General features: G+C 41.1%; 1 protein-coding gene across 17 annotated transcripts in view; it reads right to left on the bottom strand.

Moving 5' to 3' along the window:
* Nucleotides 1-303: 303 nt before the first annotated feature.
* Nucleotides 304-24526, bottom strand: part of ptprsa (protein tyrosine phosphatase receptor type Sa) — a 294585-nt gene continuing 270362 nt past the window's right edge. For all 17 annotated transcript variants that reach the window (XM_054790816.1, XM_054790828.1, XM_054790815.1 and 14 more), the window contains 6 exons: nucleotides 19718-19896; nucleotides 18488-18614; nucleotides 18253-18378; nucleotides 10700-10854; nucleotides 4622-4757; nucleotides 304-2146 (listed from right to left, as the gene is read on the bottom strand). In XM_054790816.1, the coding sequence (XP_054646791.1) occupies nucleotides 2078-2146; nucleotides 4622-4757; nucleotides 10700-10854; nucleotides 18253-18378; nucleotides 18488-18614; nucleotides 19718-19896 (792 nt within the window). In that variant the 3' untranslated portion in view covers nucleotides 304-2077. The remainder of the gene's footprint in view (nucleotides 2147-4621; nucleotides 4758-10699; nucleotides 10855-18252; nucleotides 18379-18487; nucleotides 18615-19717; nucleotides 19897-24526) is intronic.

Below are 24526 nucleotides of genomic sequence, written 5' to 3'. Positions count from 1 at the left end.
ATAAGGCTTTTTTGGAAATACAAAAAGATTACACACAGTTCTGTCCAGCTGTCAGCTTGTTTTTTTTTTCTTTTTTTCTTCTTTTTTTGTGCACATATCGGATCCAAAACGCACGTAGAAAGAAGCATGGATGACTGAAAACACAAAACCTGCAGATTTGATCTTCGTTTCGTGCAGGGGTGTCCAAAGGTTTGCCACCGAGGGCCGCATACTGAAAAATGAAATGGGTCTCTTCTAAAGCAACACATGTAGTTATATATATTTCAAGAAAATACTGCATCTCAGCTTTGTGATTTACGGGTGAAAAATCTATTATTATGAACAACTTCGGTCTTTGCTCTTTTTTTCCCAATTTTTACATTTTTTTTTTTTATGTTCCAAATATTTCTTCTTAAATAAACTCTGTTAATGTTCTTTTCGTGATATCATGACTTTATTACCATAATATTTTGACTTTATCCACATACTATAACTCTTCACCCCATCCCAATTTCCCAAAAATTACATTACATTACTTTATTTTGTTATTTTATTAAAAAAAATATATATATTTTTAAAATATTTACCTATATACTACTAAAATGACATTATTTTTCCCCATAATATTACGAGTTAATTATTGTAAAATTGCAACATTTTTCCATGTTTTTTCTCTTAATATTCTGACTCTCTTCTCCTAAAATTACAGCTGTTTTTTCCATTTGTGCTATTTTTTTTTCTTCAAATATATTTTTTCTTCCATAATATTTTTACTTTATTCTTGCAACATTATAGCTTTTTTGCTGCAATCTAATTTTCCAAATATTACAACTTTATTGGTTGCTTTGTTTGTTTCTCATAAAATTATTATTATTACTATAAAAAAAACTATTCTTTCATATTTCAACTTTATGCTACTAAAATGACATCATAATATTACGACATTAGTTGAGTTGTGTTGCTTTGTTAGTTTTCTTGTACTTTTAGAATGTGTGGCCCATAAAAATGACCCCGGGCCTCCCTTTGGACACCCCTGGTTTAGTACGTCAAGCTCAACCTGCAGGTGTTTTTGGCGGGGACTTTGGCGGGGATGTGCAAGTTACTTCTCCTGGTTGCATCAACACGCTCTGGTTCCGTCACGTCGAGACGTAATTAAGAATACAGAGAGACCGAACCAACCAAAGCGTTTTTTTTTTCTTCTTCTTCTTCTTCTTTAATCCAACAAATGAGGATACAGTGGATCTCAAAGTGAGTGTTTGAAGCACTTAAACGCCCGGCTTTGTAACTGAAACAGGCCCAATTTGTTTGCGTCTTCTGAAATGAAACCTCTCCACAGCAACACACGAGATAAGCAGCATGTTTGGTTCGGACACAAAAGAAAATGAAGGGAAAATGTCGAAATATTCATGAGGAGCGTTGGTCACTGCACACAAAGGAAGGCCCGTCTTTGCATGGTTGGTTGCGGGCTTAATCACCGGACATGGCCGCCAACCAACGTGCTGCAGGCAGGAGAGAACCCACGTGAAGATATTTGATGTCGCTTCTCCCCGACAGCTCCTCATGTGATGTGCGATGTACTGTCACACCTTCTCCACGCTAACAATGCTTCTCATTAGCACGTCTGGTTCCTCTTCTCCTCCGGATCCAATCTGTCGTCGACCAGCGTTTGAGAGTTTGAGCCAGCCATTCCGAATATCGCACACAAAATACGTTGGAAATGAAAAGTTCCTTTACATCCAGGAATATAAAAAAAAAAGTCGCCCCATCTGGTTGATGATCTGCCTCCGACTTCGTTACTTGTGTGAATGTTTACAACGTCCTCCGTATGGAAACACTTGAGGTAAAGGTAAGCGGTCTGACACTCGGATCGCCCCCGTAGCTTGAGCCATAGCTTCTGGGTTCACCTCCTGACGAGGATCTTCTGGACTGGGAGGAGTCTGCGCTAACCGGATTGGAAATATTCGGGTGTTGAGGACTCTACGATGGTATCTCGGTTTGATGAGCATGACGGTTGTTTCAAAATTCAAGTTTCTATGGCTCAGGAGACTGTTGAAGGGGGTGACAGGACTCATGTGGGCGGGGGGAGGAGAGATGGCTTTTACGTTGCATAGTGATCAAAGCTTCCTAAGTACTCCAGGGCGGCGTGATAGCAGAACTGGTACTCGTCCTGTAGGGGAACAACACACAGAAGGGAGATGAGCTATCAGAAATATAATCTCTGCGGTACTTTGCAAAGCTTTGATGCGGCATAAAAACAACACTTTTGAATGCAGATTATGTCCGCAGAAAGACGTTAACGGGTGTTTTTAAAGCAGGCGCTTCAGAGAGGTCATTTCGCTGCGAGTTTGACTCGGCTTGAATTCAACCGAGCTGCCCTTAAACAGAGTTGAGGACGTCCGCACACGCTCGTTCCGCCGCGAGGCAGGTGATCAGCAGGACCCAGGTGGGCCACGCTGGCGGCGTTTGAAGCGAGGGCGGTTCCGTCTAAAGACGGGCGCCCGATGTCAAGGCGGCGAGGCATCAAGGACCCGCTTGAAACTAGCCGCACTTCCTGTTTAATGAGATGCCGTCAAACTGCCTCCAGAGCAGTCGGCTTTGTCCCCCCGCTGGTTCAGAGGGCGCAATATGAGGCGCCGGCATGTTCGGATTGTTTAATTAGACTCCCCGCGGAGAGCATGAGCCCTTATATTGCATATTACAGTTTCACTCATTAATAATTCGTTTAGGAGCAAACGTCTGTAGAATGCAAACGTACTTCACGCTGAAGGAAAAGCCGTGCTGATGAATGGATGTGGGAGTGTAGCGCTGCCGCATCCTCACAGCTCCTACCTCGCTATTAAGGTCACAGTTGTGTTCATTTTCAGTACAACATAGAAACCATTAAACTACACAGTAGGCCTGTCACGATAACACATTTTGCTGGTCGATAATTGTGCTAAAAATGATTGACGGTAATCAATAATTTAGCCCTTTTGAAAAAAAAAAACCCAACATATTATCATTTGGTTTATCATTATTAAATGATCATTTTGTCATGTCACATTTGTGCCACTAGATGGCACTCAAGCGTCGTGTACCTGAGGCACAGAAGCCGCCTACTCAAACACTCACGAATCGCGGGACGCCACCACTTCACATACCAGTCCTACTCATGGTGCCTCGGTTTGCGTGCTTTGTCCGGGTTAGCATACAATATGGCGCACGTCTCGTCGTGTGTTCGGGCTTGTAAAAACGTATAACTACGTCTTCGGTATTGAACGGGTTAATATGTTTTCTTCTTAGCAGCCTATGAGCTTGCTAATACATTGAAACAGGAACCGGAAGTCAGCTCCGTCGCCCGTCGATGACATCATCAGCGGTTGACTCTGTAGCTCTTTGCTAACTAACAGTTATACCACAAATCTCTGCTTTTATCTTGGCCACGGCTGCAAAATAACCCAAAATGGAGCAAAAGAAAGTTGCAAGTGCCAGCATTTTGATAAAAATACAATTGATTCAAGGAATAACTCATGGCAAAACATGAAGGCTGCCACATCGCTGCCGTCTTCGTCAACTATCGCGTCTTCGATCAAGGTAAAAGTGTTCATTTAGCCCTTTCATTCATCATTTATATGCATTTTGAAATGTTTTCTGCATGTAAAACTATAATTGCAAAACTATAAAAACGTGTTTTGCCTTCTGCACGTTAACATTTTGGGATTTCTAGAACAGATTAATTGGATTTACAGGATTTCTTATGGGAAAAAATCGATCTGGTTAGCGTACATTTCAGTTAGAGTCGCACCTTCTGGAAGAAACTAATGACACTAACTTAGGTTACACTACATAAGTTCCTCATTGGCTGAAGTGCAGCATTAATAATTCCAGCCTGTAGCTTAACCGAGGCAATTTTTGTCATAGGAAATAATGTAAATCCAATTAATCCATTCCAGACACCCAAAAATATGAACAAAAAATACATTTTATAGAGAATAACTATAGCTGTACAAGCAGAAAACAATGCAATAATTAGAAATGACGAATGGATGGAACTTACTGTTGATGCAGACTTCCCGAACATCCTTCATTACTGAGCAAATAGCAAACACTTCAGGTCTTTCACTTTTAATACGTACCGCGCGGGAAGTCTGTACGCCTCTGTGCTGAACCGAAGGCTACATACCGAAAAAGCAATACATGTGCGGCTACACCCTTAAAATGAACACGACCTGACCATTTTAGTGTGCAGAGAAGCTAGGGCAAGCACTGCACACAAATATAAACAATAAGGTTGTAATTGATGCCAGCGCTAACATAAGAACTGATAAAGAGAAACGGAGCAGAGAAGCCCTATTATAAACCCCTATATTGTAAAACATGTTTTATATTACCAAGCTATTCAAATACTACACACTTTCATATGATCATTTGTCTATTTTAAAGGTCTGCAAGGTACAGTAAGTAGGGCAGCTGTGCCACTGCCGCAGCTCTTATGTGACGCTGAATGTGAGCATTTCTGATTGAAAGACCTTCTGTCTCCATTCATCCGTTGGCTACAATGCGATGAAGTCGCGTTAATGTGTATTTAAAGACGTTTAAACACGGGGGAGACTGATAATGTGTCGTTTTTGTGCGGGATGTGGGTGTGTGAGTGACATCTGACCTCAGTTTGGACCATGGCTGGCCTCTGTGTCCGGAGCATCTTCACAGTCTGGAAGATATCAACCACACCTTCGTAACGCATTCGCTCCAGGACGATGCTGAGGGTGATGAAGACACCGGTCCTGCCCACACCGGCGCTAAAAAACAGAACACCAAAGCCAATGACACACGTACATACTGTATGTACACTCCATGCGGCGCTAAAAATGATGTTTTCCAGCAGTGGGTAATTTCATTCATGACTATTTCAACGTTGTTGGTTTTTTTTTTTTCCAAATATTCCAACTTTCTTTTCACATAACTCTCATAAATATTCTTCTTGTAACATTATGACTTCATTTCCATAATATTTGGACTTTATATCCATAATATTAATTATATATAACTTTTCCTCCAACCTAATATTCCAAAATTTGCAACTTTATTTTCTTTTGTCTCTCCTAATATTACAACGTGTGATTCTTTAATGTTTTAACTCGACACTACTAAAATGACATTATTTTTCCTCAAAATTGAAAGTTTATTCTTGTAAAATTAAGAATTTTTTTCTCTTAATATTTTTTCTTTAGTCTCTTAAAATGACAGCTGTTTTTTGTCATGTCTGCTGTTTTTTTCCCAACTATTTCAACATCCTTCTTGGGACTTTTGTCTCGTAATTATGACTTTGGTCCTGTAATATTTTGACTTTATTCTTGTAACCTTTTCCGCAACCTAATTTTCCAACGACTACAACTGCAGTCGTTGTTCTGTTTGTTTTTCATAATATTCCGACTTCAAAAAACAATGTTTAATCATTCAACTTCATGCTACTAAAATGACGTTATTTTCCCTCCTAGTATTACGACATTACTCCCTTAAAGTTTTTCTTGTTAGATTACAGCTTTTTTGTCTTAATAGTTTGACTTTATTCTTGTAAAATTACTGCAGATTTTTTCCATTTTTGCTGTCTGTGGTGTTTTTTTAAAAAAAGTTTTCTTGTCAAATTCTATTTTTAGAATGTGCCGTGGGGTCAATAAAAAAACAGTCACCGGCCGTAAATAGCCCCTGTACCGCACTTCGTACACCCCTGGGTTAACTCATTCTAAAATAATGCCGTACAGTTGTCAAAAATGTAGAAATAAAATGTTATATACAAATAAATATTAAAAAATATACATACAAATATTAGGGCTGTCAAATGATAAAACATTTTAATCAAATTAATCACAGTTTTCCCCTAATTAATCACGATTAATCAGCTGTTGTTGTGTTCAGATCAGAATAAAGTTATATAAGAGCGCCAGACCGTGTGACTGTGTGGGGACACTACACCGTGCTTCCATCTGCCGACGTAACAGAGAGGTACGGCTTGACATGATGCGCGTGCGTTAATTACGCTAACATTTTTCACAAAATTAATTAAATAAATTAGTCACCGCTGCTAAATTGACAACCCTAATAAAAATAATAAAATGTGATGGAATGACTCATTATATAATTTAACTTGAGATCTCAAGTACTGTCATAAAAACACAAAATGCGGTCAAGTTCCAGCATCGTTCTGGACTATTTGTCCAATGTATCCCGATGATTAAACAAATTTGTTGATGATTTGTTGATGATTAAACCATATTTGTTCAGAGTCACAGTGCTGATGGCAAGAACGCAACCGAAAAAAACCCAAAACCCAACAACAACTGAAATATATTTGGACTTTTCTCCAATCTCAGGCTGCCGTGGCTGCAGCTGCTCTCCACAAATACAGTGGAGAGTCTTAAGTGGAACCTTGAAATACTTGAAAGCTGCCTCTCTAAGCTGCTTTGCTGTGAAATGACTTCCACTTCACCAATGGAACAATAATTGATATGACAACAGTTTTATTTGGGCTTCCTCCAAACTCCAAAGCTATTATGTTGAATGACGAGCGAAAGTGATGGCTGTGTGTGTGTGTGTGTGTGTGTGTGTGTGTGTGTGTGTGTGTCAGACAACAAACTTCTAAGACTAAAGAGTAAAAAAACAAAAATTAATGATATCAAACACAGTTGTTCGTAGCTGACCCACCCAATGACTTCACACGCACCATCCAGCCAGCCACAAACACCCCCCCGTCCTTCCCGCTGTATCTCTTAGCCCACCCAAAGCCGCTTCCAGGGAGTCGGTCACAGCTTTGTCACATGGACTAATCAACTTCTTTTCCGAGTGCTCCTCTCTCACCAGGAGCATCCACTCTCCAAATCTGAAAGGCTGGCCGAGCCGCGGCCCACTGAGAGGATTTGGAGTCCCCCATTGACGTAAAGTAATCAGGCAATTAATGACAAAACGCACGTCGTTCTATTAGATGGTGGCCAAGGAAGGAGGCGGAGAGGGGAGAAGCGCCAGCGGAATAAAAGGATGGCCCGGAGAATGAAAGGATCGAAATGAAATGAGAGAGTAGAGCAGAGGATTAGGAACTAGAAATCGGGATGACAGATGAGGACGGTGGCGAGTGAGAGAAAAGAAGGAGAGATTTCGATGAAAGCCTGGTGGCTGCAAAGAAACCAATCTTGGTATCTAAACACCTACTCTTGAATTAATTAATACATCAAAAGCTAACTACATACATTATTTTCCGATCAGAATAAAAAAAAAAATGGAATTTTTATCTGCTGATTTGTATCTTCTGGCAGGGAACGCAAAAATGCAAAGTGTTTTCAAAGTGTGGCACACTGAGCCTGACCTCACAAAATATACTACAGTCGGGGCCTCCCCTCACAGTGTCATTAAAGTCATCACACAGCAACTTAACACGCAACAGGTACATAACACATACACAACTACTAGTGGTAGTAGTATAAATAACAACTACGTTAGCTTTAAACACGTAACTTTGTCAACTTTTGACAAAACAAGTCCCGTAAAGCATGCTGGGAAGCCGGAAGCACTCCCAGCGACGCGGGTGACCGACCATTGCTGGCCTAATTAAAGAGCTGCTTCCTTTAAGCAAGCTAAAGTGCCTCTCGCCGCCTCCCCATGGCGCACGGGCTGCACTCACACTAAAGCAGGCGTGTCCAAGCTTGTTGAATATAATTTAACAAGAAAACAAAACCCCAAAAAACAGCACAAATGGAAAAAGTATGTAACTTTACAAGTATTAAAGTTTAGACAAAAAAATGTGTGTAATTTTTAATATGTGGGAGTACTACGGGGAAAAATAACGTCTCAATATTATGAAAAACACACAAAACATTGAATAAAGTTGCAATTTTTGGAAAATTAGGTTGTGGAAAAAGTTATAATGTAACATAATGAAAGTCTAAATATTATTAGAATAAAGTCATAATTATGAGAAGAAAATGTACAAGAAGAAAGTTGAAATAGTTGGGAAAAAAACTACAGCAGAAATGGAGAAAAGTTCAAATATTAAAGAGAACAGAAAGAGTTGTACTCTAATGGGAAAAAAGTTGCAGTTTTACGAGAATAAACTCGTAATATTTTATGAAGAAAAATAAAGCCATTTTAGTAGCACAGAGTTGAAATATTAAAGAAAAAAATATGTTTAAAAAATAAAAAAGCCGGATTATTATGAGAAACAAACAAAACAAAACAAAGCTGTAAATTTTTGAAAATTTAATGGGAATAAAGTCATAATATTACGAGAAGAAAATTATACAGGTAATTAAAGATTATTTTTGAAGAGTATTTTGGAAAATAAAAAAAAAACAAGCTTTGAAAATAGGGAAAGAAGTGCAAAGACTAATGTTCATACTAACAATACGCTTATTCATCTATATCACAAAGCTGAGATGTACACAGGACTTCTTAGAATATCCTTTCATTTTTCAGGATGTGGCCCTCGCTGGAAATAGTTTGGACACCCCTGCACCAAACTCTGATGTCAAGTAGTCCCGGCTACGAGTCTGAGACCACGATTTAGAGCCAGCTAATAAGATTTAGACGAATGGATATGCCTGTATTAAAAAGAGCATTTTATCCCCATTAGTATTTTGTCATGCATGCATTAGAATGGACACAGTAGAGAAGTAGAGTTTCATGACAGACAGCAATTTAGTGTTTTCTTTTCTTAATATAATTTTGGCAACTAAACCATAGAAATGTGACAAAAAGACAATCTTCTCAGTAAAGTACTCATTCATGGCAACAGCGGTTTTGTGGAAATGCTCTTCTGAAAATCATTGCAAATGTACTCAACACATTTAGCCCTATGATACGTCAGACGGCTGTGGCACTGTTACAATTCTGTGTTTCCTTCTCAGCTGTTTTACTCCCCGCCACCGAAATGGGAAGAATAAGTCAAACTTGACTTGACATTCCCTGACACGTCTTCGAATTTACAGTAGTGATGGCTGGTGACATCACCGCTTCCTAACGTGGTGGAAGGTGATGTCTGATGATGTCATGGCGCCGGCCTGACACTAACGTGGAAAAAAAAAGCGTTTTTTTCAAAAAGTAAAACATGTTTATGTGACAGCAACAAAATGAGTCATTGTGTTAATGTGTTTGATTACCAAGCCTGTCCTCAAGAAGTAACTGAGCGTTTGAAAGGAAAATAGCATGTTTTAAAATGAAAAATTTTAATTTTTTACAGAAAATCTAATATTTCTTCATTAAATGACCGTAATTTGCGGTGTATAAGCCGCTACTTTTTTCTTAGACTTTGTACTTTATACAGCGGTGCAGCTAATTTATGGCTAAGTTCTAATCTGGTGACATCTCCTTTACGTCAGAACTACCACTCATCGTTTAAATACTGTGCCCCTCGCGTGACAGTGAGGAAACGGTAGCTCTTTCTTTGGCAGGAGCCAATCACAAGCTACCAGTGCACTCAACGAGCTTGTCAACCCATTGGAACTCGCAGGGGGTCATTCCTCAATATAACAGTCTGACGCTCGGTGTCATCTTGCAAAGAACACGAAACACATCACACAGCAACACTCAATATGGCATACCTAAGAAAGATACAAACATGTATCAATACAAGTTTAAAATGATTTTTTTTCCCACAATGCATTGCATTTGAGCAAAGCATTCATTGCTGCCTGCCGGGGCGCTGCAATGACGTCAGTCTCACTATGGGCTCCTCCGGCGGACAGATGTAACATTGCAGTGCCATCCATCCATCCATTTTCTATGCCACTTGTCCTCCATTTAAATGCTTTGCTCAGACACAATGCATGATGGGAAAATGTAAAAAAATATTTTTTTCCCCATTTTAAAGTGTTATTGTTATATTGAGTAATGACCTCCTGCAATTTCCAATGGGTTGACAAGCTCGTTTTTTCATAGCCCATGATTGGCACCTGTCAAATAAAGAGCTGCCTGGTCGTCACGGACTTGTGCGCGCCACAATATGTCGTTTTATGACGTGGACATGTGCGGCTTATAGTCCGGTGCTTATATATGTACAAATCTGTTCCTCTAAATTTAGTGGGTACGGCTTATACACCGAAATGTACTAATATTAGTGTGTTGAAATCATGGAACAATCTAAATAGCAGACCCTGTGAGATCCTGTTGCTACATGTCATATTTTTCTCATGAAGAAAACATCATAAGCTACAAAAGCTAGACAATAGATCCTGCTCAAGGACTTTCACTAAATATGACTAATCTGAGCTCTGCATCACGACCACAAGCAAATATCAGGTTCTCCCCAACTCCAGCATGGCTTGTTAATGATGTAGGTTACCTTGGAATCTACACCTCAGGTATTAGGAATCCATCATGGATCATAAAAACAAAAAGAATGGCTGCTTTATTTCATGTGCCTCCTCTTTGCAAATGCCACGCTGCATTTCAGCCTGATCAATTATGGAAGAGATGGGCCTGTGGAGGTCCAAAGTACTGCCATGGTAAAAAGAAAGGGAGTATAATATCTGGTGATGGTGTGAGCACCACACCGCAAGAAGCGGTCGACTATGAAGACATGATTTAATAGTGCAAGTTACATGAAACCTCAAATTGCTTTGAGAAAAGTCTGTCTGTGGAGTTCCGTTTGTCATGATATGCAGTTAAAAAGAGAGCTTTAAAGAAATCTTTTTAATCAGTGTAAATTTAGGGATGCTTTTCACAACCGAGGTGATAGAGTTGAGCGTGCCCGTACCTGCAGTGAACAGAGATCGGCCCATCTTGTCCGAACTGCTCCTTGGTTTTATGCACCTGGCCAATGAAATCAATAAAGCCCTCCCCAGATTTGGGAACGCCTTGCTCTGGCCAGTCGGTAAACTGGAACTGCCTTACTGTCCTGGACTGGCCATCCTGCGGGAACAGACGAGAAGTTAGTTGGTGAGAACTACAAAGCATAAAAAAGACACAAAATGACACAAAACAAGTATTAAAAAAATGTTGCAGATGACAGTGTGGGGTCCAGGGGTCTCTAACAGGTGCGTTTCTGAGGAGCTCGCCAAAGAGTCAAACGATTATGCATATTAAAGGCTACCTGCTCATTTCAGGTGCTTTTGAAATAATATTGGATCCCAGTGGGGCACTATAGTAACTTTCTTTTAATAAAATGAGTTGTGTACCGGGTAATTCCACAGCCTGCTCCCCCGACCACGCCTAATCTGTTGCGATTGGAAAAACTGGGTAATTGGAGAATTTGGACTCTGCGTCAAATTGTGCTTTGCTCACACAACAGCTGTGGTGGGAGCAGAGGGTCTTCAGCTCCCCGGAAAATAACAATATTGCCATTGCTGCCTTACTCCATTTAAGACACATAATCCTAACATCCGAAAACCCACTTTCTGGCTGCCATTTTTAAGAAAAAAGCAACAAATGGTACTGATCAGCGGTCGCCAGTTGTCATACATGGACTTCTTTGAAGTTGTGATATGAGAAGTTCAAAAGATGCTGTGGAACTCTTGTGAAGTTTTCATTCCCGATTGATCATACGATTAAAAACTCACCAATGTCATGATATGGCACTTCCACATCATATCGAGTACAACATTTTAGACATATTTTCACATCGACTGATGCAAAACGATGCAAACTGCTGTCAGGAGATGACAACGTCATCAAAAAAGTCCAGACCATTTTCCAAATTTGTCTGCATTAATGTTCAGCCAACTTTAGCTGAAAATTGGTACCGATGACCAAGTACACCACATTTCGTACCTGGGCCTTCAGTGGGGACTTAAGGGACCCAAGACTTCCTGTATAAGCGGCAAACAAATCCTTTCCCAGGCTAATATATATAATATATATATTATATATTTTATATTATATATAAAAGAGCTATGTAAGCTCACTTATTTGTCCATATAACGCACAAAGAACGATTAACAACACCATCTCTGTCTCGTTTCTTTGTTTCTGAACAAGATGACTAAATCGCTGCACTGTTCATGTGGTAACTACAGTATGAGTGCTAGGCATTGCCTTTCTGACATCAGCCAATCAGACGACGCAAAAATGCTAACGTTATTGTACGCCTGCCACCTGGCACATTTTAAATCTGATTGGTTAAAGAAACAGTCCCATTACTAATAGTGTTTAAGTGATAAGGGCCCGCACTACTTATTCAGAAGGCCCTGGGCAGCTGAAATCTGATTGGACATACACATATACAGTACATACTTGGTGCAGCGCAGCCAAGAGACACACTACTGAATGAAGATAATAGACTATTGGGGGATAAATGAATACAATTCCACGGTGCAAATACAAGACTTGAAGTTGTAGGCCTGACTGTGTTTAGGACAGCAGACCCTGATGGTGTTGGATATTCAAAATCATTGGTTTTCTTTCCTTCAAATACGGAAATTACTAAAGCTTTGAAGAAGGTCCGTTGAGAATTGTGTATGGTCGACAAGTTGTGACCTTTGAACGCGGCTACCTTGTCCATTTTGTGGTGGACAATTAAGGCCAGAATAAAATACTCCATTAATGTCAAAGGCTTACATTTCCAACACATAGCGCCTGAAGCACCAAGGGGATTTTCCTACATTACGCATATTGCACCATTAAGATTTATCAAATCACAACAGATGTGGGTCTGTCTTTCCGCATCGTACAACAAATATGGACGTTTAAGTGCTGTCCATAGAAGCGGCTCATCCACGTCTCCCCGGTTTTCTCTCCTGTTGGTGTGTTGGCTTCCACCTGAAACTAATCAATAGTGCATTTGGCATGACACGCGTCTTGTCCGAGACACCGTGTTGAATAGGATAATCCTGTGATGCAATCGATAGTCCAATTTGATGGATGAGTGTTGGGGGAGGTGGGCAGTGGGGGGTTTAAGAAGCACAGAAGACGAGGAGGTGGGATTGGATGGTAAAAATAGAAAATAAAAACTGACAAGTTGTCAAACCCACTGGACAAAAAGTCAATCTAAGCAATTTGGTGTAAAATTGATTCTGATAAACTTGTTAAATGGTAAGAGTCTTGAATGGTGAGAGAAGCACACACTTCAATGCAATGTTCTCACACCAAAGCACCTCATTGTGTTTCCGAGAGAAAAGAAGCCTTGTGTTAGCTTTCTCACTATTTTCGTGAACAAAGTAAACCGGGTTTGGATTTTCTTTACAAAGGATTTAGTCTCAGGTCAGCCACAATAATGTTACAGACTGAAGTGCACCCTTGAAAGTCAAATGCTTTGAAAGTTGTTTGGATGTCAAATTAGCACTACAGTGTACGCCCGGTGTACATAAAGGTCTCAATGAATTAAAATCAAAAGTGGGTTTTTTTCCTTTTTCTATAGCTTTTACAAGAGTTTTTCTTTTTTTTTTTTTGGTGCTACCACCACAGAAGGGTACCAGAGATGCGGAGAAGATGACAACAATAGACCCCGAAATTAAACTTAATGAGACTTAGGACAGTCCATCCATCAATCCACTCATTTTCATCCGCTTATCCGGGTCCGGGTCGCGAGGGCAGCAATCTCAGTGGGGAAGTCCAGACTTCCCAGTCCCCGGCCACCTCTTCCAGTTCCACCGGGAGGACACCAAGGCGTTCCCGGGCTAGCTGTGAGACATAATCCCTCCAGCAAGTCCTAGGTCTGCCCCGGGGCATTCTCCCGGCTGGGCATGCCCGGAACACCTCATAAGGGAAGCATCTGGACTTGATGCCCGAGCCACCTCAACTGGCTCCTCTCGATGTGAAGGAGCAGCAACTCTACTCTGTGCCCCTCCCGGATGACCGAGCTCCTCACCCTATCTCTTAGGGTGACTCCAGCCACCCTACGGAGGAAACTCATTTCAGCTGCTCGTATCCGTGATCTCGTTCTTTCGGTCATGACCCAAAGCTCACGAGCCAAAGGTGAGGGTGGGAACACAGGTCGACCGGTAAATTGAGCGCTTTGTCTTCCGGCTCGGCTTTCTCTTCACCACGACGGTCCGGTACAGCGGGACTTGGGACCGTGTTAGCAAGCAAGTCTGTCCTGGCTGCTTAGTACGATACCGTCAACATCATTAATACAGGAAAAACGGAATGTGCACCACTTTTTACACAAATATGCAGATCCATCAACATCCATCTGCCTGTTAACCAGTCTTGTATAAGTTTTATACTTTTTATACTTTACTTTTAGTTTTATACGACGTTAAGACTTATAAAGTCATTAAATGTCTCTTGTTAGAGTTGGCCGAGTGACTTTCTTTGTGTCATTTCGCATTTACAAATAAGGAAAGACCTCAAATACACACATAGTCATAGACATACAGTACAATGATATCCAGTGCCCTCTGCAAGTATTGGAACAGCTCGACCAACTCCTTCGTTTTTGCTGTAGACCGTAAACATTTGGCTTTGACACCAAAAAGCTGAACATGAGACCAGAGAGCAACATTTCAGCTTATATTTCCAGGTGTTCACATCTGGGCAGAAGATAGCACCTTTTGTTTGAACCAACACATTTTTCATGTGAGTACAAGTATTGACATTTTGCTCCAAAATGTTGGAGTCTGGACACCCCTGGTCTACGGCAAGAATAAAGGAACTGGCCTGTTCACTGTTCCAATATTTCCTAGAGGCCACTGTATATAAAATATAGAACATGGTCTAAAGCTTTCTATGGACTTATTAGGCATCTGATGCTTAAGAGATTATATTAAAATGGCAATCAAACATCCATCTATTCATGTAATCACTATGTATCATCCACTAGCGTTAATGCAGATGGTGACTGACAAGAACTGCAATGAATAATAGCAATAGTATAACCAAATCCAGCATGTGCCACTGTGTCTTATTTGTTAGTTTAGATGCTGATGTTGTTTTCTGCACAATGTGTTCTTACATGTTTAATACAACCATTCTACGACCGTAATTTACATACGCCAACTGGTTTTGCACATGTCATGTTCCTCTCCCCGTTCTGAGACGCGTAACACGTTTCCTTTCTTTTTGGCCTTTGTCTCTCATCTGCGATACATTTTGCCTCGGCAGGAGGATTAAAAATAAAAGGAGAGAGGCAAAGACAACAACACAATGAGCCATGCGCTCAGGAAAGAGAGGAGGAGAGGGAAAAAAAACAGGACATTTTAACACACAACCTGAGGGCCCACGCGGCGTGTCAAATTGTGTGATTAAATACGTGACTGGCTCGCAAGATGTGAGTGTTGAGGCGTGCATGCTTTGCTATTACTTTGCATGAAACGTGTGCGCACACAATTATTTAGTGGTACAAATAGGTAAACACATAGACGACAGTATGTGGGGGTAATTCTACTTTATTCCTACAAGCGCCGATTGTAACAAGTTTTTCCAAACCTAAATCAAAGAACCGACAAACACGCCAATCTCAGACGCAGCAAACGCAGCACTTCTCCACAATTCCCACAGACCTAATCCTCTTGAACAAATAACCCCGCCCGTGTCGTTTGTACAGCGCAATCACCTTCATTCTCCCATATGCTGCTGCTGTGTATAACATTGACGATTTGGCTTAGTGCGTCGCTGCTGCTCTTCTCTCGTAATTCAACGCCCGGTGAGACGTAGCCGCAAAACAACAATGCTGACCCATCTAGCTTTCATGCATTAAAATCTATTTTCATGATGTAGATACTTCATGGGTTCAATGAATGTGCACTTGTGTGTGTTATTGCTCTGCTAAAGAGGTATATTTTTCATTTTTCATGCTTTTTGGTAGTTTTTTTTTTTTTTTTTTTTTACATTTTTATAGCAGCCACACGGTGGTCTAGTGGTTAGCACGTTGGCCAATACAGGAACAGCCTGGAGATCGGGAAGACCTGCGTTCGATTCTCCCCTGGGCATTGAGTTTGCATGTTCTCCCCATGTGCGCGTGGGTTTTCTCCGGGCACTCTGGCTTCCTCCCACATTCCCAAAAAACATGCAGGTGAGGTTAATTGGCGACTCTAAATTGTCCATAGGTGTGACTGTGAGTGTGAAAGGTTGTTTGTCTATATGTGCCCTGCGATTGGCTGGCGACCAGTCCAGGGTGTACCCCGCCTGTCGCCCGAAGTCAGCTGGGATAGGCTTCAGCATGCCCCCGCGACCCTAATGAGGATGAAGCGGTATAGAAAATGGATGGATGGACATTTTTATAGCTTTTTTTTTAATTTAAATTGCTACCTCTGTAAAAGTTAATATGTTTGTTAGTTTTGAATTTAACACTTCATAACATAACACATCAGACAACATGTATATGTGTATAGAATATATGTATAACAAAATGATAATACTATTCAAGTTATATGTTATTTCATATTATTATAATATGATATGAAGAATTAATAATTACAATTAGTGCTCTTAAATTGGGATTGTTTGGCTTTAGTGGATGTCTATGCTTTACAGAGCCCTGTTCAAGTTCCAGAATAATAATATTATTTTTAGTAGCGTCAGTAAATAAGCATTGTCTATGAATACAAATAGAAACACATGAATGTCGTATGGCACTATACCAACATAAACAACACAAAAATAGGTTGTTTTACATCTAAATAATTTATTCACAAATATGACACCATTAGGGCCGCACGGTGGTCTAGTGGTTAGCATGTTGGCCAATACAGGAACAGCCTGGAGATCGGGAAGACCTGGGTTCGATTCTCCCCTGGGCATTTTCTGTGTGGAGTTTGCATGTTCTCCCCGTGTGCGCGTGGGTTCCTCCCACATTCCCAAAAACATGCAGTTGAGGTTAATTGGCGACTCTAAATTGTCCATAGGTAAGAATGTGAGTGTGAATGGTTTGTCTATATGTGCCCTGCGATTGGTTGACGACCAGTCCAGGGTGTACCCCGCCTCTCGCCCGAAGTCAGCTGGGATAGGCTGATGAAGCGGTATAGAAAATGGATGGATGACACCATTAACTATTTACAGTTTTCACATTTGGAACTGAACTACATGTGTGCATGTGTGTGCGTGTTTGCGCACGTGCACGCGTTAAATGTTCAATGTGTAACCTTCTGCACGGTACACTACTCCACGCTCTCTCACTTCCTCCTTACTGTCATGTGTGATTTGTCCGTTAACATGATGCCTGCCTGCCACATTGTGGCTGTTTTCATGGCTTAAAAGTGCTCTGAAATGAAATGCATTAGTGAAGAGTATAAATACGTTGTTGGGAACGGGCGTTCGAGATTATAAAAACATATAAATACGGCTTTGGTATTGAATGAGTTAATATTTTTAGTAGGGCCAGTAAATAAGCATTGTTTATGGATATAAATAGAAAGACATGAATGTATGAAAACATATGGCAGACCAGCTGAGCCTGCATTTACAGTGGAACCTCGGTTAGCATACGCCGCCATTGGCTTGTTTTTTGCGTAACGTCGAAAAGTTACGTCAAATCTTCCGGTTAGCGTACAATATGTCTTGTCGTGTTATTAATAGTCCAACTGTGTTTGTAATGTATTTTTAAATCACAAAATGTACTCGTTAGCAAGCTGTGAGCTTGCTAATACACGGAAACAGGAACGGGAGGTCAGCTCCGTCGCACGTCTATGATGTCATCGGCGGCTGACTCTGTAGTTCTTTGCTAACTAGCACAGTTGACTCCAAACGTCTCTGCTTTTCTTTTGATCACAGCTGCAAAATGATCCACAACGGAGCCAAAGGAAGTTGCAAACGTCAGCATTTTGACAACGACGGTGAGAAACACCACTGAATTGAAGATATAACTTGTGACGTTAGTGACGTTAAATGTTCATTTATCCCTTTCATTCCTCATGTACATGCGTTTTGAAGTGTTTTCTACATGTTGAACTATAAAAACGTGTTTGGTGATAACATTTTTGGCTTTCTGGAACGGATTCATTGGATTTGCATGATGGGAAAAATGGATTTGATTAGAGCACATTTCGGTGAGAGTCGTTCCACTGTATATACATGAATCACTTTGTACCCGTGCCTGATTATGTGCATATGTGACGTGCGTGTGACCAGTATGTGAGGGCTGTATGACGTGATGTCCCCATATCAACAGGAAGACCGCTAACTAACAAGCTGCAACACAGCTTGGGAAATCATTGCCTATGTCATCCCTGTTTGGAGAAGAGAAACTGATTTATGTTTTGCTGCCGTTTCAAACTGCCCCACCTAATTGGGCCCAAAATAAACCCAGCAAATGTATTCTCAACAATGAAACCTCTCCCCCGATGTATTGTTTGTTGCTTACTACTCCCGAAAACAGTAGTGCAAATAAAACAAGCTTTTTATACTGATCTTGTTACGCCCTTTTGATTGTCTTACCCTGGCATCTGTGACTTTGAACTCTCGAAGGATGTACTGAGGCATGTTGTACTCCGCCATGGGGTCCACCACAAAGTACTGATACCTGGCGGAGCGCTCCGCTGGCCAATACTGATGACACTTTTCCTGCGCGAACAGATGAAGACATGACAGCATTTTAGATGTGATAGCTTCATCAGTCAGGAGAATACACCAATGGTTTTGCTGTTTTTGAGTGCGTGATTTATTGTCATACCCTTCCCATCTCTCTCAGTTTGGTCAACATGACTACAATGGTGGAATTGTTCTCCCAGAGCATTCTCCAGAAGTCCTCTGTAGTCTCTGCCAGAGGGCCCTGCGTGGCAATGTAGGCCTTTTGTTGCCTGGAGAAGGAGAGTTACATCATGTTAGAACTTTTGTCTTTCAGTGGACTTTTTCTTTTCAATGGCAGGGCCCACTCAGCTTTTCCTCTTACCGAACGTGCGTTTGCTGTTTCATATTGTTGCAATCAATTGTGTTATGTTCTGGGAACACCAGCAAATGGCGAACAAAACGCACGTACAGTCGTCCCTCGCCACATCGCGCCTCCAATTTTGGGGCTTCACTTTATCACGGTTTTTCAAAAATATATGAATGAATAAATCATCACTGTTTCGTGGTTGACTACCGGCTATTATTAGTCAAAGAAAATGCAGAGATTTGGCTTAAATTAAGCATTTTCAAGCATAAACATGGCTAAATGAACGAATATAAGACTTTCCGAAAATGCATTGAGAGACAGACATGTTGTATACTACACTGGCCACTAGGTGTCAGTAATGTTACATTTATGAGGCAATAGCCACCCAGGTAGTACTGTCCAGAAACCGGACCATGTGTGAATCTATATTATGTCTGATTTTCTACTATTACGCCAACTATATTGGGTAAAGCGACTACAGGGGTGTTATTTAATGTCCAGAGGGATCTAATGTTGTTAAAAACCGTACTTAGAAGGTCGTAAACGGGTTTTCTATGCTCCAACTAGCAAAATATTCGATTCATAAATAAGGTATCCTACATACACTTATCACATTGGGACAAAGTAACCGCGATAAACGAGAGATTACTGTAACTGACATGGCCATAAAAATGTCGATATTCTCCACTTCCACTTCTATCTTCAATTGCTTTTAATAGCAGCCAAAAAAAATGTTTGTGTCGCAAAGCACAGAACTATGGTGCGTTCAAGGACTGCCAAATCAAAAGGGCAAGGTTGATGACAAACATGATCAATTAAACACAAAGATGAATATGTAGAAATTGTGGGCTTTGTAACACTGGTACTTGCATGCTGCACATTTACATGTATTAACACATTATTTTTTAAATATTATTACAGATTTATGGTGAATGAGATGCGTTTTATGCGGAATAAATGGCCTATTTTCCTAGGGGGAAAAAAATGTGACCCAAAATCAAAAACGCTTAGTCCCTTCCCTCCTACCTGTATCCATCAATGAAGCTAGCATTGATGTAGTCGGATCCTTCCAGGCCTCTGATTGGCTGCAGGCAGACACGCGTGGTCTCGTAGGGCATGATGTTGACCAGCCGATTCTTGAACTTGTTGCAGGGAAGGTTGGCACTGATGAAGCGTGACGTGTGGGCTTTGGAGTTGGCCAAACGCTGGTGGGGGTAAGACGGAGGAACAGATTGATAAATGGAAGGAAGACACGAACAGTTACAAAAGTGGGTAAAAAAAAAAAAAACATGCAGAAAATGTGGAGAGCGAGAGAGGCAGGAGAGCAAGAGGGAGGAAGATGAAAGGAAAGCTTGCCATTGATGGGAGGCAGGGAAGAATTGGCAGGGTCCACGGTAGTTAAAAAAAGATGGAAGAGGAGAGAAGAGCAGGGGGCAGTGAGCATAGGTGGTGGTACAGGTAAAGAGCATATTTTTAATCACCCCGAGTCGAATCTGATGTTTAAATCCCTTCTGTTTTACATGGTCATCGCTAATTAAGTATAGAAAGCACCGCATATATTGATCCTTTTTGAGTCCTGCAGGGTCAATTTCAGTGGTGAAGAAGTGTGCCAAACACACACACATAAACAAGCTCTGAGATGAAGAATGCATGAAACGGCAAACTCCCCGAAAAAGTGGGTCACCCCCTCCTTTGATAATGCTGCAATGTGTGCATAAAACATAGTCTTGCAAAGGGATGTTCAGGCTCAGGATGAGTATGCGTCATTAACTGATCATACATTCCCCCCCCCCCCGATCACGTGGACTTCTAATGTGGGATCTAATGTTCTTGTGGTGTAGTTGGCCTGGTGTTGAAAAATTGGACGTACTTCACAGTTTGCGGACTAAATGGGTAGCTGTACAAATCCAAATTCCATAAAATGTTTATTTATTTATTTATTTATTTATTTTAGGAGTGCCATGGCGCCGCTCTGAACATTCAATTCAGAGAGGGGGAAATACACAAACAAGGACACAAACTAAAGGTACACACGCTGCAATAAGTCATTTTTAAAAAAATATATGAATACAATAAAACCTTAACGTTCTCGAAAAAGACACTTTTAATAAGTGACATGACACCTGGACACATCCCGTAACAAACAGACGTATTTTAACACCCAAACTTCACTTTTGTATTCACAAATGAATGAAAACAAACTGAAAATGTATTAGTCAGTGGCTGACACAGCAGCTGCAATCTCCAACCTAGACATAATTAGTATCTTAATTAAACAACACTGCTGCATTTCTCACTCCACACAGCTATCAGATAATTATGGTTGCACATTACTTACAGACACATACAGTAGTCTTCAATGCAGAAGTGAATTAGAAAGTGAATTAGAAACAAAAAGCGACCGGTATGATCTGTATTAGGAATGCTCCGATCAGGGTTTTATGCTGCCGATAACATCCATGAGTGAAATCGGCCGATACAGATACCAATCACGTAGATTAAGTGTACATTTTTAAATGTACAATTGGCTATATGAGGGGTCACCAACGTTTTTTTTCTTGTGCAAGCTACTTTTACAAAATGAAAATGGCCAAGAGCTACTCATTTTTGCAACATTTATTTTCATAGCTTATTTCAACCTAAACTAACCGAATATGCTTATTTTACCTGAACATCAACAAAATGCTGGTATCCACAACTCACATTTTGGTATTTCACAAAGCATTTCTTTCTAGTGTTCTCACATTATTAACTGAAAACCTGAATGAAAAGCAGGCTTGCAGGCGCTTCATGTGGTCGTGGGGGGCTCCACATTGGTGACCCCTTGGGCTATATGATATAAAAGGGGAACCATCAAATTTAGAAAAAAACATATTTGACTTACTTTTTCAAAATCACTGGTGAAACTTAGAGGATCAGGCGCCTCAAGCTGCTCTCACATCCTGGAGAATTTGGATGTGAGAGCAGCTTGATGGCGCTCCAGCAGGACCCCCTGGCAAACCCGGTTTCCTCCAGTCTGACAAATCCAACCACTTTTCAGGCTATCCGCCTTAGACCTGCGACTGCCACGCCCACATGGGCGAGTGTCCAGTGTTTTGGCTACGACCCGATGATCACATCGTGAGCCTCGGAAACTCACCACGCCCTGGCAAGTGCCCGCCCCCAAACGCCGCACCAAACTAAAGCTTTTTAAGGCACCACCCCGGCGAGACATTTTTTGTGGCATGCTTTGCATGGTGCAAAACATATATCAGTCTCACGACGACAGGACGTCCCACACGACAAACATGCTTGTTTTGGCTCTGTGAAGGGAAAGCGGCTGCTGCAATGGGAGCAGAGGTGATCGGCGTTATAAAGCAAGCATCAGCATATGCCGACACCGTGATTTTTCACGGAAATTGGCCGATACCGGTCGGTGGCCGATCGATCGGACCATCCCTAGTCTGCATCGTTCAATTTGTGTGCCTAACAAGCTCAACTCAATGAACAACCACCATCCCACTTTAACATGTTAAGTTGCACCTGACTATAAGTCGCAGCACCAACCAAACTGTGAAAAAAAACTGTTGCTATGTGAACCATTACACTACCACAGGCCCACTGAAATGTTTTTGTTGAGACCATCAAACATTAAAATACATTATGGGTACTTTCTGAGGCAATGCAGGGACGTAAGGAGTTCAGTAGCCAGCCAGTCCTAAAATGAGTGTGTGTGGATGTCCGTTCTGGTTAGTGTTTGTTGTCTCCAACATGCAATAAAACCTGGCACAAATTGTTTGGGGTTGCTTTCACTTCCTAGATCTGTCCTAGCTCACTCCTTGTCCACTTGGAGTGTGTGTGTGTGTGTGTGTGTGTGTGTGTGTGTGTGTGTGTTCTCCTTGCATCGTGAGGTGAACAGAATCTATCTTTCGATTGACCACTTCCTTCCTCAAATCCCCTGTAGGATTAACACATCCTGGTCACTTGGAGTTGATTCAGGCCTTCCTGCCCATGCCATCCCTTCATCTCCTGCTGCAGCATTGCCTTTGATCAGTGTTCCACAAAGGGACCTGGATGGGCTCGAGGTGGCCTGGCAGCACTAAAGAGGCCTTCAGCTATACCACCAACACTGCTGTGGATGTAAACAACTCGGAGCCAACGCTGGCAACATGTCATGCAGCAGTGTACTGAAGCATCCAGGGTATCTCTGGACCAGCATGCCAGTTCCTTTCCATTTATAGCGCGGTCGACCAGAGGGTAAGCATGGTACATGTCATGTTACACAACCGGGATCAACTCGGTGGTGTCATGTCAAAAACTAGGGCTAACAATCTGGCTAACTATTGTTGGACACCAGAAATACATAATTCAAGATTTTATGTAGAGGGTCATCAAAAATGTATGCTTGCTTCTCCAAACATGACTGCTTTCTTGTGAATAAAGTGCATCTCATGCTGTTGTCTCTTTGTTCATTAGCCTAACATCCATAGCCGCTCGCCTCAGTGGATACAGCAGCACCCTATCCTCATTCGAATCCACCTCTCCACTTAATATCGGCTGTCGAGAGAACATTATTAATCCCTGTTCAACTCCAGACACCAGCTCAGCATTATCCTATGTTACACAAATGGTGATTCCATCACTACTCTGCGTGAACGGGTGGAAACACACCAGCACGATTATTGTTTCTTGGCGGGGGGTCCTCATGATGAATGGCGAATGGGATGATGACTAGTTTGAGTGCGATAGCGTTTGCAATTCACGGATAGCGGACATGGTCGATAAATTGGTGATTTCAAACATGGACCTTGTTATTTAGTGCCGGTGGGATAAAAGTAGATGCAGCAAGGAAAGTGTACTGTACAAAAATCCAGAGTTCAACATTCAAAACAAATACTGTACTTTATTTATTTATTTTTTTTTAAAAGGGGCTATTTGATGAGCTTTTGCATCATCTGTCGACTTGGCAAAGGGAGAAGGACGTGATCAGAAAAAAATATAGCAACAATGGCCAGCCAATGAGTGAATAGCACACTAACAACTATGGCAAACGTTTACAAAGACAGGCTGGCAAATACTGTGTGACAAGAGCCACCCGCTTGCCTCTTCCTTTTATTTACTGCCATCTGAGCAACAGCGCTGCCCCTGCCCCCCATTTGCTTAAAATACATCAAAAAGCTCTACAAGCCATTACATTTCTCCACAGCTGACAGTAAGGAGGATTATCCAGGCACCCTGGCCAGCTTATTTGTGTGTGGAAAGTTGCTCTTGGGTCAACCTGTGCATATTAAATGCACTGCATAGACAGCTGGCAAATAACTACGGCTTGCTGTAACTGATTTTACATTGATGGGTAGTGCAGTTAAAGTGTCTTCGTTTAATCATTTAACTATCCTAAGCTGAAATGGTTTTGCACCTTTATGATGCTGGAGCACCGTTTTGAAATGAGGTTTGCAAAGAAATACATGACCACTAATAATTAAAAACGCAATAAAGCAACGCAAAATGGATGATGAATGTGAAGAAATTATGTTGCAAAAACATCATTTATCTTATAAATATTGCATTTAAATGTATACAGGGAGTATAATACAAAAAAGTAAAAAAAAAAAAGGTCTCTCTTATGTGTTTCTTAGTTAACACATAAAGTTAGTTATTTTATCTTATTTTTACATGACAGAAATCACATTGGACCCCCTGGGCAGCTGTGGCCACCACATATCTAGGACCTAACAGACCTATTGTAAGCTATTTTTTATACTTTTTAACTCAAATACTTTTAGTGCAAAAGAACAAATTAACAGAATTAAAAAAAACAAAAACAAAACTTGGGGGCTTGGATTGAACCCTCTGCCT

Source organism: Dunckerocampus dactyliophorus, chromosome 10 (assembly GCF_027744805.1).
Source record: "Dunckerocampus dactyliophorus isolate RoL2022-P2 chromosome 10, RoL_Ddac_1.1, whole genome shotgun sequence".
NCBI classification, from domain to species: Eukaryota; Metazoa; Chordata; class Actinopteri; order Syngnathiformes; family Syngnathidae; genus Dunckerocampus; species Dunckerocampus dactyliophorus.
The sequence above is the reverse complement of the archived record's forward strand: the minus strand, read 5'-3'. Positions and strand labels throughout refer to the sequence as shown.